The 13590-nt window shown below is 40.1% G+C and overlaps 1 protein-coding gene across 1 annotated transcript in view; it reads right to left on the reverse strand.

Annotated features, from left to right (window-relative positions):
- Positions 1 to 267: 267 nt before the first annotated feature.
- The window catches only part of gpr4 (G protein-coupled receptor 4), a 48532-nt gene continuing 35209 nt past the window's right edge, over positions 268 to 13590 (reverse strand). Inside the window, exons 2-4 of the mRNA XM_026192352.1 lie at positions 4946 to 5641; positions 3524 to 3788; positions 268 to 2869 (exon numbers count right to left, since the gene is read on the reverse strand). Coding sequence (XP_026048137.1) covers positions 2154 to 2869; positions 3524 to 3788; positions 4946 to 5080 — 1116 coding nt within the window. The 5' untranslated portion in view covers positions 5081 to 5641 and the 3' untranslated portion in view covers positions 268 to 2153. The remainder of the gene's footprint in view (positions 2870 to 3523; positions 3789 to 4945; positions 5642 to 13590) is intronic.

Here is a 13590-nt window from a genome sequence, read left to right on the forward strand (position 1 = left end):
ATTGCTTTGTCTCTAAACATCCAGCAGGGCATCGTATGATGTAAACAAATCCAAACTGAAATAAAATTTATAGATCAGTCTGACAACTGAAGTGAACTTTTTTCCTAAACACGTAGATTGGCGTGATCTTTTAAAGTCGGGATTGAACCAACATCCATCCTAATACGGGGCTTGTGCATCACTGGTTTCAGTAGCAATTACTTTATATGACCAAGCTTATCATTAAAAAAATTTAAGAAATTGTCAGCCATATTTACATTTAAAACAATCAGCGTCAAGTATATATATTTTTAATATTTTAATTTTAAATAAATCATCAATAACAGTCAATTTCCTATTTAAATTCAACCTTAACCTGCTACTGGTTCTTCTGAAAGTGGTTTAATAGTTATAGCTACTGAAGGATTTCCTTATCAAGCCTTTCAAAATAAAGAAAATAAAAAATCTATGAATCTGTTTCACTAATATAACAAAGGTTATTAGCAGCCAGGGATGTCACTTCAATCAAAGCCGAATGCACATTTTCTTTCCATTTTAGGGAAGCCGAGGATTAATTATGAGTGCTGTGCAGTGGTGCACATGCAAATGGAGGAAAAACTCATCTGAAAGTTTGTACTACATATAAATTAGATTAGTCTGGATAGTTTAAGCCAGAAGGCCTGTCTGTAACTGCAATGTAAACGTTATCACTGTTGGTCAACTGTGTGCACTCTTTAGCCCAAGCGTGCAGCTTGAATTCATTGATTATTTTTTAAGCAATACATTTTTCATTTAGCGGTATGTATGCTCACATATTCCAGTAGCTACTGTTAATTGCATACACATACATTTGTCTGAAGTATGACACTGATCTTCAGCTCCACAACATAAAATAATGGAAAATAATAAACTTTCAAACTTATCTGAAGGCTTTTAAGATTTCTTTTTGATATCCCGCTGGAGGGAGGTTTATTTGCTGTGTGTTGTAAAAAATAAAATAGAAAACATGGCTCATGGTATACAACAACTCTACTGTAAGCCTTCTTGCCATCACAGTTTACAAGCTGAGGTACTTCATAAGGCTTTTTAAAAATTCCTTTAAAAATTGAACACCATAATAAAGACATTTTCAAGAGACCATTAATCCTCTGTCCTTTTAATCGCCATCCTGCTTCTTCTATATATCCCAAAGTGGGGATATATTCTTAAGTGCATTTGAGTTTCGACCACTAATAGGACTCAGCCATGCAGAGCGTGGTCTGTTCGAGGATTTCTCAAAAATATTCAACGGTATCTTTGTGAATGATTCCTGGCACGCTGGAAAAATTGTCCAAAAATCCAAGTCATCAAATTTTGTTGATAAAATCCTTATTAGCCACACCGCCCACAGACATCAGATTTGTCAGCTTGTGTTTCTTGCACTTTGGTTCAGACTGAAGACAAAAACGATTTGCTGGCCAGATTGGCCAATGCAAAAGTCTGCTGTGGCTGAATCCTGCAGATGCTTGAGATCCCCTGACTCAGCAGCCCAAAGTTTCTTCTGATCAGACACTTCACATTATCATGATGATACTTCATGATGACCATAGCCAGATTGCTAGGGCAGAATAGGACATTAGCATGCTAACATCTGCATGCACTGTAGCTGTGTGGAGGCTGTTAAACTGCAGCTCTAAATACAAAACATTCAATCCATGAGACAGAACTGAGCTTCGCGACCTTTCTGTCTGAGCCTGATGTGTTAACGGGTTTTTTATGTAATGTCCAAAGGGTTTTTGTTAGCAGACAAAATTGACAGCATGATCTGTCCTCAGGTTTCACTCTCAGACTACACTTTACTTTTTGCATCACCAGTGGTGAGAATCTAACCAGTGGTTTGACTATCTTTCATTCACCTAACAATTTTGTGTTTTGCTGCGTAAGCATTTCATCCTCCCACATGTCTGTTCACATGACCACAGACCCTGTGTTTTGTTATTTCATTTATCCCATCCTTATTCTGCCGTTTTGATATGTCACCTACTGACTGAACCCTGTGCATCCGCAGCCACTGGTTGCATCTGATTTCAGCCCGTTAGGCCATCAGAAATGAGACCCTGGAACTGTTAGGAGCTGCCGGCCTCTCACTGAGCTGATCAGTTTGGACCTGCTACTACTTGTTCCAACTAGTTAAGTTATTTCCTGAGGATGGTCATCTGTAGACACTCCTCCTTCAGAGCCACCAGTTCCGTCTTGTAGTTGTTGGTCTTGCCTGGATCCGCATACACACAAGGCTGCTTCTTTGTTGACAGCGGTGTGTCCATGGTTACTGAACCAGCATTGAGAATGTCAGCATGTGAAGGCGAAGAAGAGGGCCGCCTGTTGCAGGCCACTGACAGTAAAGCCGACAGGGCTCGGCCGACATCATTCCTAGCTCCCTCGTTAACGAAACAGTACAAAATAGGGTCAGCTACGCAGTTCAGGCTGGTCAATGCCAACGATACATGGTATGCTGCAAACAAGGTTTCCTCTGAGCTGCAGTCACATGGCTTCTGTAAAAACATGACACTCCGCACCAGGAGGAGGATATGATATGGTCCAAAGCAGAACAAAACAATGAGAATCAAACTCAAAGCTAACCGCTGAATTTTGGCCTTTTCCTGGCGCTCTGTTGAGACATTGCAACGCACTGCTGCAAGGATCCCTCGGTAGGCGACCAGCATTGCCGTCCACGGAGCAAGGAAGCCAAGAAATGACCTGTAGAGGTTCATGCCTGCTACCCAGTCCTGCATTGGATATTTCTCAAAGCAGAAGGTGTGATTGAACCGGTCCTGGAAGAGCTCATCATGGAAGAGAGGAGCAGAGTTTGCTACAATCTCAATGATCCACACAATGGTGCTGACGAGGATAGCTGCAGGAAGCAGAGGAGAGGAAAGACAAAGAGAGCAAACATTAAATACCTTGATAACTTCCATTTCTATATCTCATGTACATTTTGGTCACTCTGTGGACGTCCAATTCCCTTATTTATTGAATTTGAGCATTGCAATATGTGCTGGATCTTGTCCATTTCTTGAATGTAATTCTTGTAACACAGACAAATTATAGGAACGCATAAAACCTCAGTGTGTATAGTGTATGAACCACTGATTGTTCTCCCTCAAACACCACAAGCCATTACAGTAAGTCTGAGCCATCTATCCATCTATCCATCCATTTAGTCTATCCCCACTCTCACAGGCCGAGAAGCACACCACACCCTGGACATTTCAGCAGTTTACCGCAGGGCTGACAGAAAAGCAGACAACCATTCACACTCATATATACATGCATACAGCCAGTTTGGATCATGGGGACAAATTAATTGTCACAAACACATGAGAGAGGCATCCTTGGAGTGATCTAAAAACAGCTGGAAGTGGTCCAGAGGTGAATGGGAAGATGACTTGATTGGACTTAAAATGAAAAACTTGCAGAACACGTGTAAAGAGGTCCAAGTTTTCTTAGTGCAACATGTTTTTAGATTCTTCCCTTCACAGGGATCAAGTTTATGTTGCATACAAACCTGTTTTGATTCGTCGAACTTTCACAAAGCGCAGAGGGTATGCCACAGCCAGGTACCTGTCCAGTGATATGCAGCACAGGAACGCGATGCTGACATAGATATTAGTATAGAAGATGAAGCCAAATAGCTTGCAGCTCTCCTGACCGTGGATCCAGTTATCGTGATGAAGGAAATAGTCGATCCAAAGAGGAAGAGTGGCAATGTAGAGGAGGTCAGCCACCGACAGGTTAATCAGGTAGATGCCAAGCTCATTGCGTTGGCGTACCTGGTGCAAAGGGGAGAAGGTGAAGATTCAAATCTGAACAAGACTAACATGTTTGCTTAAAATTGGTGAGCCAGCTATCCGTTGCATGCAATCTCTCCAACAGATCAGAGAATGCAAACAAGGTGCGATGCATATTTGCCTCAGCTGCAAATGATTTGGATTCCTGGAAGTCAAAACACAGGAGAATTTGAAAGGCTGATTGTGTTTGGTCTGAATATTTGCCCTTTGTTACCTTTAGTGTTGTGCAATGAACGTCTGGCTCACACATGCCTTAGAAAATGTTTTTGGCTGAACACTGAATTACTGCATATACAAAGTATTTAGGTATAACTGGTATTCAGTTTGAGTACTATCATTATTGAAGCCGGTGATCTGGTTAATGCTGCAAAGCGTGGTAGCAACAATGACCATAATGCACCTGACCCAGCACTCCTATGGTCATCTGAACCGTAAAAATGTGCCCTGATGCTGACATGAAAGACAAATAATGTAACATGAAATGTTGCTTACTTTAATGATGGCTCTTTCTGAAAAACACGAGTTGCTGAGCTTTATGAATAAAAGTCATTAACAATCCTTCCTCTTGCTGCCAAAGCAAACTGACAGTCTGTGGGAAACGCAGTACAAGTTTGATGCTGGTGAGAAAATATCCCAAAGGCTCTTTTGACCGTATCTGGCAGGCAATGTTGAACATGCGACGTAATTGACAAGCGTCATTAACCACAATTGTGTGTTACCCTTAGTTACACTCAGTTTTGTTTTTAGTGCAGTCATAGGAATGTTTCTGGATTTCTACAAAGGGAACCCCAGAAACCACCAGAGTTTGATTTTGTGATGATTCTTCTTACTGGATTTGTCATAATCCAAGAACTATGGCTAGAAAAAAAAAAGATATTTGAATGACTTATACGTATGCCAGACATCTAAAGTGGATGAACACTTGGATTGTTTTACTATGCACTTTGGGAATAAACAGAAAGATTAGCAGGGAGATTTCCTTGGAAGACAAAAAAGACCCAAAATAAGACCTATTTGTTCCCAAAATGTCTCGTGAAATCAAAGTGGCAGGTTCTAACCCCAATTTGGAAACCACTGTCTGATAGTCTGATACATTTGAGGCCATTGGAGGTGGAAAACTGTGGGTACGTGTCTCTCACCTGCATGTAGGCGGCCCACAGGGCCATGCAGTTAGTCGGCAGCCCAAGAACGATGACTATGATGTAGAGTGTGGGCTGAAAGAACTGGTCCACCTTACTATCCACATTACAGAAGGTGATGTTGCACATTGTCATGTATCAGACTATCTGCAGGTGTGCGAAGTGTGTTCAGCTACTCTCAGCTTTGCATTTTCCCCTTCTGTAGTTTCACTATGTTCCAGCTCCAGCAGTTTGACAGTGACATGATGACTCTGACGTCCTGCTCAGCAGTCCCACACGAGGCAATGGAGGAAAACATACGTGTTATTTCCAGGGAATCTCTCCTATTCTTAAACCACTGTCCTCTTGACTTGACATGTTATAATCCTCTTTCACGCTTCCAGGCCGGCCTTTGTCCTCCAGTATAAGAGGTGAAGAAGGGAAGGAGTGAGCTATATGATGTGGTGAAATGAAAGCTGCCTTATCAGTGCCATGCCAGGCTTCCTGAGCCTGGAGAAGACCTCATCAATCTTTTAGAGATTAGAGGTCTGCCAGGTCTACCGTGAGAGCGATGAGCCTGAGCATCACTTTGTGTGTGCCGTTGTGTCTCAAGGTCCTGATGAGACACAAAACCCCTCAGAGATGCTGCCAGTGAGGCAGGAATGACTTTACACAGCTTCGGTGGACTGGACCTGTTTATTCGCAAGTTCTGAAAATCTGCAAGAAAGAGAAAGAGAGAGCAATAAGTTAAGATAATTTGTAATTAGAAAATGTTTTTTTTTATTTGTTTTTGCACAATAATATAAATACTGAAACAGAACTATATAAAAAAAACTTATAGGGGTCTATTTATCCAACATTTATCCAAGGCCATTTAAACAAGTGGTACATCTTACAGTACTGTCTTATCTTTTGGACCATTATATCTATTTTGATGACAGTTTTGGTATTTGGGGGATTTTGGGAAAGCATGAATTTGGAATAACTGTGACTAAAACTTAAAATATTTAAAATAATTTTGCAGAAATTTACATTCCCCAGAGTTGTACTGGTCAAAAGACAGTTTATTCTGTCTTGTCTTGCATCTATTTGCCTTTTACATAGATTTTTAATGTGCAATAACTGAAAACTCCAACAAGCATTTTCAGGTATTTGCTTTGGATATTTGAACTGAATGGGATCCTTCTCCTGGTGAAAACAGACCACTCAAAACTGCGTGGAATGAACACACCCTTCATATAACACAACAAGCACTTGTCTACTAATATATTGAATTTTGCTGCTCCAAACATTCAGAAAAGTGTGTGCAAGAAAAGACAAAGCATGTGAAACAGTCAATCTCTACTACCCAGCACAATAACACAGCACATGCTGACAAACCGTAAATCACAAAGCTTTTGCATAACATGCAAACATAAAGTCAGAGAGAGACAGAATTTTCACCCAAACACATACAATGACAGAAGGAGCAGGACGAGAAGCTGATTACCTCTTTAATTTCTATATTTCACGTATTGGATAACTTTGATGTATTTTTTTAATCAAATATATTTTTGAACATTATGAACCACACTGCTCCAAAGGATCCAAAGGATGCAAATTCAATGTTTGGTGCAAAACTCTTACTTGGGGAAATACGCAGAAAATTTTATGGAAATCTATTAGTCAGTACTGAAAGAGACCAGACCGCAGAACTTCAGCTGAAAAATCCCTCAACATTACTGAGGTAGCAGTGTTGAAAAATGATGCCATACTTCATAATTAGGGGAGACTGCAACTGGCAGACATGCTGAACAAGTGAGCTTACTTCCCGGTTGCAAATCCAGGAAGAGGCCTCAGAGATGCCAGTTCAGTGATCAATGATTCTGGACTGAGCTGACAGCTACTGTCATATATACAAACACAGGAGAGTGCTATGCTAGGACATTTCCACAGTGACACGATTAAAAAAAGCTATGTTTAGGAAACATTGATTTTGATAAGGTGACCACAACTGGGCCACAGCTCTGCCCTAATCTGTTGTCAAACACACACGTTCGTTGCAGAGATAATTACTCATCACTCTTGTGGTAAATTGTCATTTTTTATGTTCTAAAATGTCAAAGGTGTGTCAGCTGATAGATGAATGTTTCATGTTTCTGCTCGTTTTTAATATTTTCTGCTATTTTTGTTAATTCCATAAGAGAGAAACTAACCCCTGTAACCCCGGTGAAAGACAAAGCTTGGCATTTTAAGGAAATGAGCTATAGGTGATACAGGAAGAGGAGATGATGTGCCAGTTATGCAACACATTTTTTGGTTCATTCCTCAGTAGCTGTGAGCACACCCACTGTACTTTGAGCATTTGCATTAGCTAAATGTGTGACCTTTTGTGGCCTCCGTAGGTAATTCCGTTTTTACGTTCTTTGGCAAATTGCACCATTTGGTCAGAAGCTGCTGGTGTCACGGAAATATGTACAAGGTGATGTGATGGTACTATTCCAGAAAGCAAACACTCGAGTGACATACGGAGGCAGGAAAGGTGGAAGTGGCATAAATTACCAGACTGTCAACTAGAAGAACATCCTGTTTGAGAGCCTCCCTTTGTTCTGTTAGTTTGACTTTTAATTGCTGTTTCCTTTCACCTTCTTAGCTAGTGATAGGAAAATATATTGCACTTTATAAACTGTTGAGATTTCCCGGTGTGTTAAAATCTAACCTCAAAGGGTCTCGATGAAACACTATGACACTTCTCCTACAGCAACAGTGCCGAAGGGCATCTTGTGCATATCTGTGAGATACAGTATCTGTGACAAAATGGCAATATTTGACACCCTTGGAATAGGAATGGACACCTGTATTGGATAATTATTAAAATTCTATTGTGTCAGGCTTACAATAGAAGAGCAAAGCCCTGCAGTGATTATATTAGATGTCTAATTATAAATAAAGAATCTCTAAGACTCTCCTGTCCAGCTGGGAGGGTTTTTTTTTTATTTTCAATAAATGGAAAGAAACATGAGGAGGAAAGAAGCAAGACGAGAAAGGAAGGAAATACAAACGAAGAGGTTTGGGGGGTGCAAAAAAGAAAAGAAAAAAGTCAAGAAGAAATGCAAAAGTGTAAATGAAGAAGAAAGAAAACATCAACACTAAAAGACTTTTTACCTTGCATTCCTGAAGATGAATATTTATAATATGAAAGACAGTTTAGATGCGATCCCACTGAGCCGTTGTCTTGAAGACTCTCTTTCACAGCTGAGTTCACAGCACTCGACAATCAAAGGACTGTGATCACATCTGTCCCCACTGAGCACAGATGAAAGACTTCACTTCCTCATTAGATAACAGCAGAGCCACATGTCAGTGACAAAACCTTCACGTCTTAAACTCCCATCACAGAGCGCAGGGTTAGTACTCAAATCAAACTATGGAATCAAAGGGTAAGAAACTAAGTTAATGTAACATAAAGACTGTCCAGCAGCCACAGTGGAGTAACTGGAGGATCAAGTCTTGCTCACGGACATGCTGTCAGTCCTTATTTACAGAAGTAAAATAAACCAGAGTGACATGGGCTTATTTTCCAGCACGTCTCCGTTCTGTTATCTTTCTCCACTCAGTCACCACAACTATGGTTTGTAATATCAGCTGCAGATATTTATCATGCTTCATTTCCATGTGAGTGATGCACATGCATGTGCTTTCTGAGAAATGTATGCACACATTTAAGCCACCTGTCAGCAGTCAGAAGTTCTTCTTTCTGATGCAAAGTCAACACTCATCTCCAGTCACTGTGAACATGTTGCATTAACCAACAGAGCGTATTGACAAACACTGTTTTATTCTTTTAGATTTAAGATTTTGAACTAGTTAATTGTCCTATTGCTGCTGCTCATGTCATAATTTACAGTGTCAACATAAATGTTCGAATAGGTCCTGAACGTTAATAGTGCGTGGATGGTTTTAATGAGCGAGTCCCTCTTTGTTTGCAATGTTCACAAAATGTGGGATGCATGATTCAACTTTCACAGTGTTTCACTAATACACATTTGGTGATAACATTTAAAAACCTTGCACAATCAGCGACCAATGTGATTAAAAAACTGATAGCATGCAAGCGTGGAGGCAACACAGTGGTGCAATGGTTGCCCAGCAAACGCAGTTGAAACAGTGGCGTTATCTCCTTGCTCAAAGCTGATTGCAGTATGAGGGCAGAAGCCGGACTATGTAAAAGGGCAACGCTGACGTTGTTCCCAAGTACAATAGAGGTCCGATGAGATGGTCTCTTACAACACAAGAAATATATTCCATGTTGTTGCAATGAAGAAAGGGGATGCGTACATCTAACATCTTCTTTCACAGTACCCCTAGCAACTTCTACATGTCCTCCTTCATTACATCCATGAACCTCTGTGAGGTCTTCCTGTTTTCCACCTTCTCAGTTCCATCTTCAACATCCTTCCTTCAGTATATCCACTATCCCTCCCTCCATTTCAACCTCGAATCTCTAACTTTGTCTCCAAGCCACTCAACCCGAGCACTCCTTCTGATCCTTCTGTCACAAATCACCCCTGACACTTATCTCCACCCTGCCTACACTCTTTTCTTCACTCGTCTTGTGCAATGGATGCAACAAATTGTGAGCAATGAATTGCACAAAAATCCCATTGAAGATGGCATGGTTGCCAGTGTCAGACAGGGTTCAGAAAATGCTGATCTACTGGGATTTGCCACTGGGATCATCTGTAGGATTTACAGAGATTGGCCTGAAAAGGGGGAAAATATTCAGTGAGCGGTGGTTTTCTGGGCAAGAATGCTGTGTTGATGCCAGAGGTCAGAAAATAACTGCTCTGCGCTGATAGTTAAGCAACAATAACTCGAATAGGAGTTAAGTGTAAAGGCTGAGCTCCCAGTTTACATGGGCTTGTTTAACTTAAACAAAAGCCTTCCAAGTGTGGCACTGTCGCTTTTATAAACATCCAAACTTGGATTCCTATTAAAATGTAAATCTGCAGATTAGGAAGAAGCTTCACCTCACTGTGTCTGTTTATCTGTTCAGTGCACATTTAAATAGATATGATAAGTGCTGGCAAATATAGAAACTGAAAAAAATACCTCTCAGACAAATTCTTTGATGTCATTACCAGAGGGAGGGTGAGTTGTTTGTAGCTTCTGTTAATGTAGAGATAAATAAATAATAAAACAAACAAAAGTTTTTTGTAGTTTTAATAAATTCTCATTTCAGTTTTACACATGGTCTAGAAATACAGCTTTCTTTCATCCAGATAGCATCTTTATTTTCCCTTTCTTTCTTTTTCTTCCCTGCTGTTAGGCTCTCTGTGCAGTCCCAGTTGTATTAAAAAAAAACTTATTTTTAAAAACGCCTAACATTCCTATGAAAAAATATTGCATAAGGTACAGTTATGCAGAGATGTTATGTGAAAGAAGATTTGAGGCCACAGGCTCAACAGGTTTATTAGTAATAAGGAATTAGAAATGTGTGTGCATGTATGAACAATGAAGGCCTCTTTCGACCTGTTTGGGGCAGTAGAGTAAAACACAGCAGTGTCTGATCTGCTGCCAGAGGAGATTAGGTCAAGGCAGCACTGGCAGCAGCACAATTACAATGTCGTGTTCCCAAGACTTACAAGGACATTACTGTGATTTTCAATCATTTCAAGGATACTAACTCCAAACCTTCGCCTTAATTAGTCATTGCCTAAACTAATTTTCCCTCCAAATGTAACCTCAGTCTAACCTCAGCATGTCTACAGCTTAAATATTATTGTTTCTCTTTATGAGGATTTGCTTTTTATCCCCATAAAGGAGAAAAGTCCCCATAATGTGCCTTAGTAAACAGATTTAAGTCCCCACGACACATCCCCACATGCTGCAACGAATCAAAGTGCCTCTCATTGTGCACCTGTGTTGTAGCCACCTCTGGCGTTTGTGGTTTTTCTCTAGGTAACCAACTCTTAATATGTCACAAAGCAACATTCAGCAGGATAACATGAAATGTAACATACTTTATTTTCATACTTTAGCGCACCCATACAAGTCAAAGCTTTTTACATCATTATAAAGTCAGTAGCAGCGAGTTGAAGTCATGTGATCAGTGTACTTTGTCACCACTTAATAAGATAATATATTAATATGTTCCTACTGCTTATGTAGGATGTTCTATGTTAGAAGACTACATAGTGAGCTCATCAGCAAAACTTGTAGTACGCTACTTTTGTTATAAGATATTCTGAGTGCATTAGATATGATACAGTAATATTGATTATACATTCAGATGTACAAAATAGCAAATTCTCTTTATAATCCTCAATATCCGTTTCAGTCTAATTTCATTTTCTATGATGTTTATACAGTTGTTCAGTGTTTATAATCTCATATTACAGTAGCAATTTTACTGGTAAGGTGTATGTATGTATTTCTTAACACTGATATTTATGTGACCATTGGTTGTTCTGTATTTTGGTTTGTAAACATATTAAAGAAAGAATATGGCCACAAAGTCATTTTTTCAGAAAATCTTTAAAACACTTTCATCTTTGCATAACAGAACCCCCCCCCCCCCCCATTAATCTCAGCCTAAACAGGAAACTTAAAAAAGTTGGTTATAAATCTGTATTTGTGCTCCAAAGCATGAAGTGTGGTGAGCAAAACATGCCTTTAAGATAAGTCTAGGTTAGTTAATAGTTCATCTATCCATCCATTCTCTTCCAATTCAGGGATGCGTGGGGGTTGGAGCATTTCCCAGCTACCACAGGGCGAGAGGCAGTGTACAGCCTGGACAGGTCGCCAGTCTGTCACAGGGACAACACATAGAGACAGACATCTATTCACACTCACATTCACACCTCCGGGCAGCTTAGATTCCAATTAACCTAACCCCACTAACTGCATGTCTTTGGACTGTGGGAGGAAGCCAGAGTGCTCGGAGAGAATCGACCCAAACACGGGGAGAACAGTGGCTTATAAATAAGTCAGATAGAAGAATTGAACTCGGGTCCTTCTTGCTGTGAGGCAATCGTCCTAACCACTGTTCCACCATGGTTAGCAGCAGTAATATAACCCTATATTTATTCTTTCTTTAGTCTAGTGTCTGCGCCGTAATACGAGACAGTGGAGCATCTAGACACAAGATCCTGACCTGTGTCTGAGAAAAGGTCGGAGTCACGTGTGTGTGACTTTGTCTGAACTGTAAATCTAACCTTGAGAACAAAGATGATTTTGGAATGTGAGCTCCGCTTCTCACTTGTAAAAGTGCTGTTAAGAATAGATCTGAGATCTGGAAACAAGTTGAAAATGTTAAAACAAAGCCTCATTGCCAAGTGTATCATAACCGGTGGTAACAAAATATCATTATCCTGCTATGCAAAAGAAATCTGGATGCATACAATTGTTTCCACAATGAACTGCAATTATACAGGTTTTTGCTTTAAGCATGCAAAGTAGATCTGAGTTTTGGATAGTGTTAGATTAGGAGGAATGTAAAAGATGAATGTAAAGTGTGTGTGTGTGGGTCAGTACTGAGGCACTAGGTGGCTGTTTGCCAAACATTCCTGTTGACAGTCAAACAGCGGAAACAGGAAGACAGTAACGCAACACTATCAGCCGTGCTGAAACACCTTGCACACTTCACAAAACAACTTGGCCTCTTCCAGGACACAAGCATGCACGCATATGCATACACAAACGCTCATAAAAAATCATCTAAACCACACAATGGCAATCTTCCGCAGGTACAAGCAGTTTTCCTGTGAGGCCTGTTCATTTTGTTAAAAACCGAGCACCCTGAGTTCACAGGGGAGGCTAAATTTGTGTTACACCAGCTTATTAGCACAGTTCATATGAATAATACTTTAAAGCTGTGTTTTATTTTCAGCTTCTTCACAAACCCTCATCAGTATCGGTGATATGTGAAGGTCAGCATCAGCGTGCTGTCACACCTTCTTTGTTTTCTTGTTCTTAAACCAGAGTGAAAAATGCCGTCTTTACTGTACACACTGTCGGGTTATAAATACATCCGATTACGATACGAGTTGCCAGGAGTCACAGCTAACTTGTTCAGTGGAAGTGCAGCCTTGTTATGTGCCAAATTGCAGTTTTGGCAATAAAATGAAATAAAACAAAGTCAGATGGTTCATCATCATTACTGGACACGCTGAACGTGTCAGTGATGATCTCAACAGTCTAGTTTAGCTGAGGAAAGAAGGAAGCCATGATAAAGTCTTTAAATATAAAAACAAACTTAAAGAATACTGAATAACATTTAGGTGAACACTTACACTCAGTTTACTGGTTATTAAAAACAAAACAGGTAGAATCCACAGCTCCCTTTGTATTATTTTGGAGACGTGTTATGTAGTGGAAATGGAGAGAGAAGTAGGAAATTAACCACTAGACATCCCAGAGCATCTTAGTGAACAACAGAGTCAGAACTGCTGAGAAACGCATGCACTCAGGATAATCACAGTCAATATTTCTAATGGCTTACTGCTTAATTATTTCTCAAGCGAACTTTACATGAAAGACTCAGACATAAGCTGCAGTTGTTACTGTTAACAAACTGACAGCACAGCTACAATCTATGATAATGAAGTTAACTGTTTGGTGAAATTGGATTTACCACCCTCTAAAATTCTTATTTCACGGTGCATTTGCCAAATACTTTCACTCAC

This window comes from Astatotilapia calliptera, chromosome 14 (genome assembly GCF_900246225.1).
Source record: "Astatotilapia calliptera chromosome 14, fAstCal1.2, whole genome shotgun sequence".
NCBI classification, from domain to species: Eukaryota; Metazoa; Chordata; class Actinopteri; order Cichliformes; family Cichlidae; genus Astatotilapia; species Astatotilapia calliptera.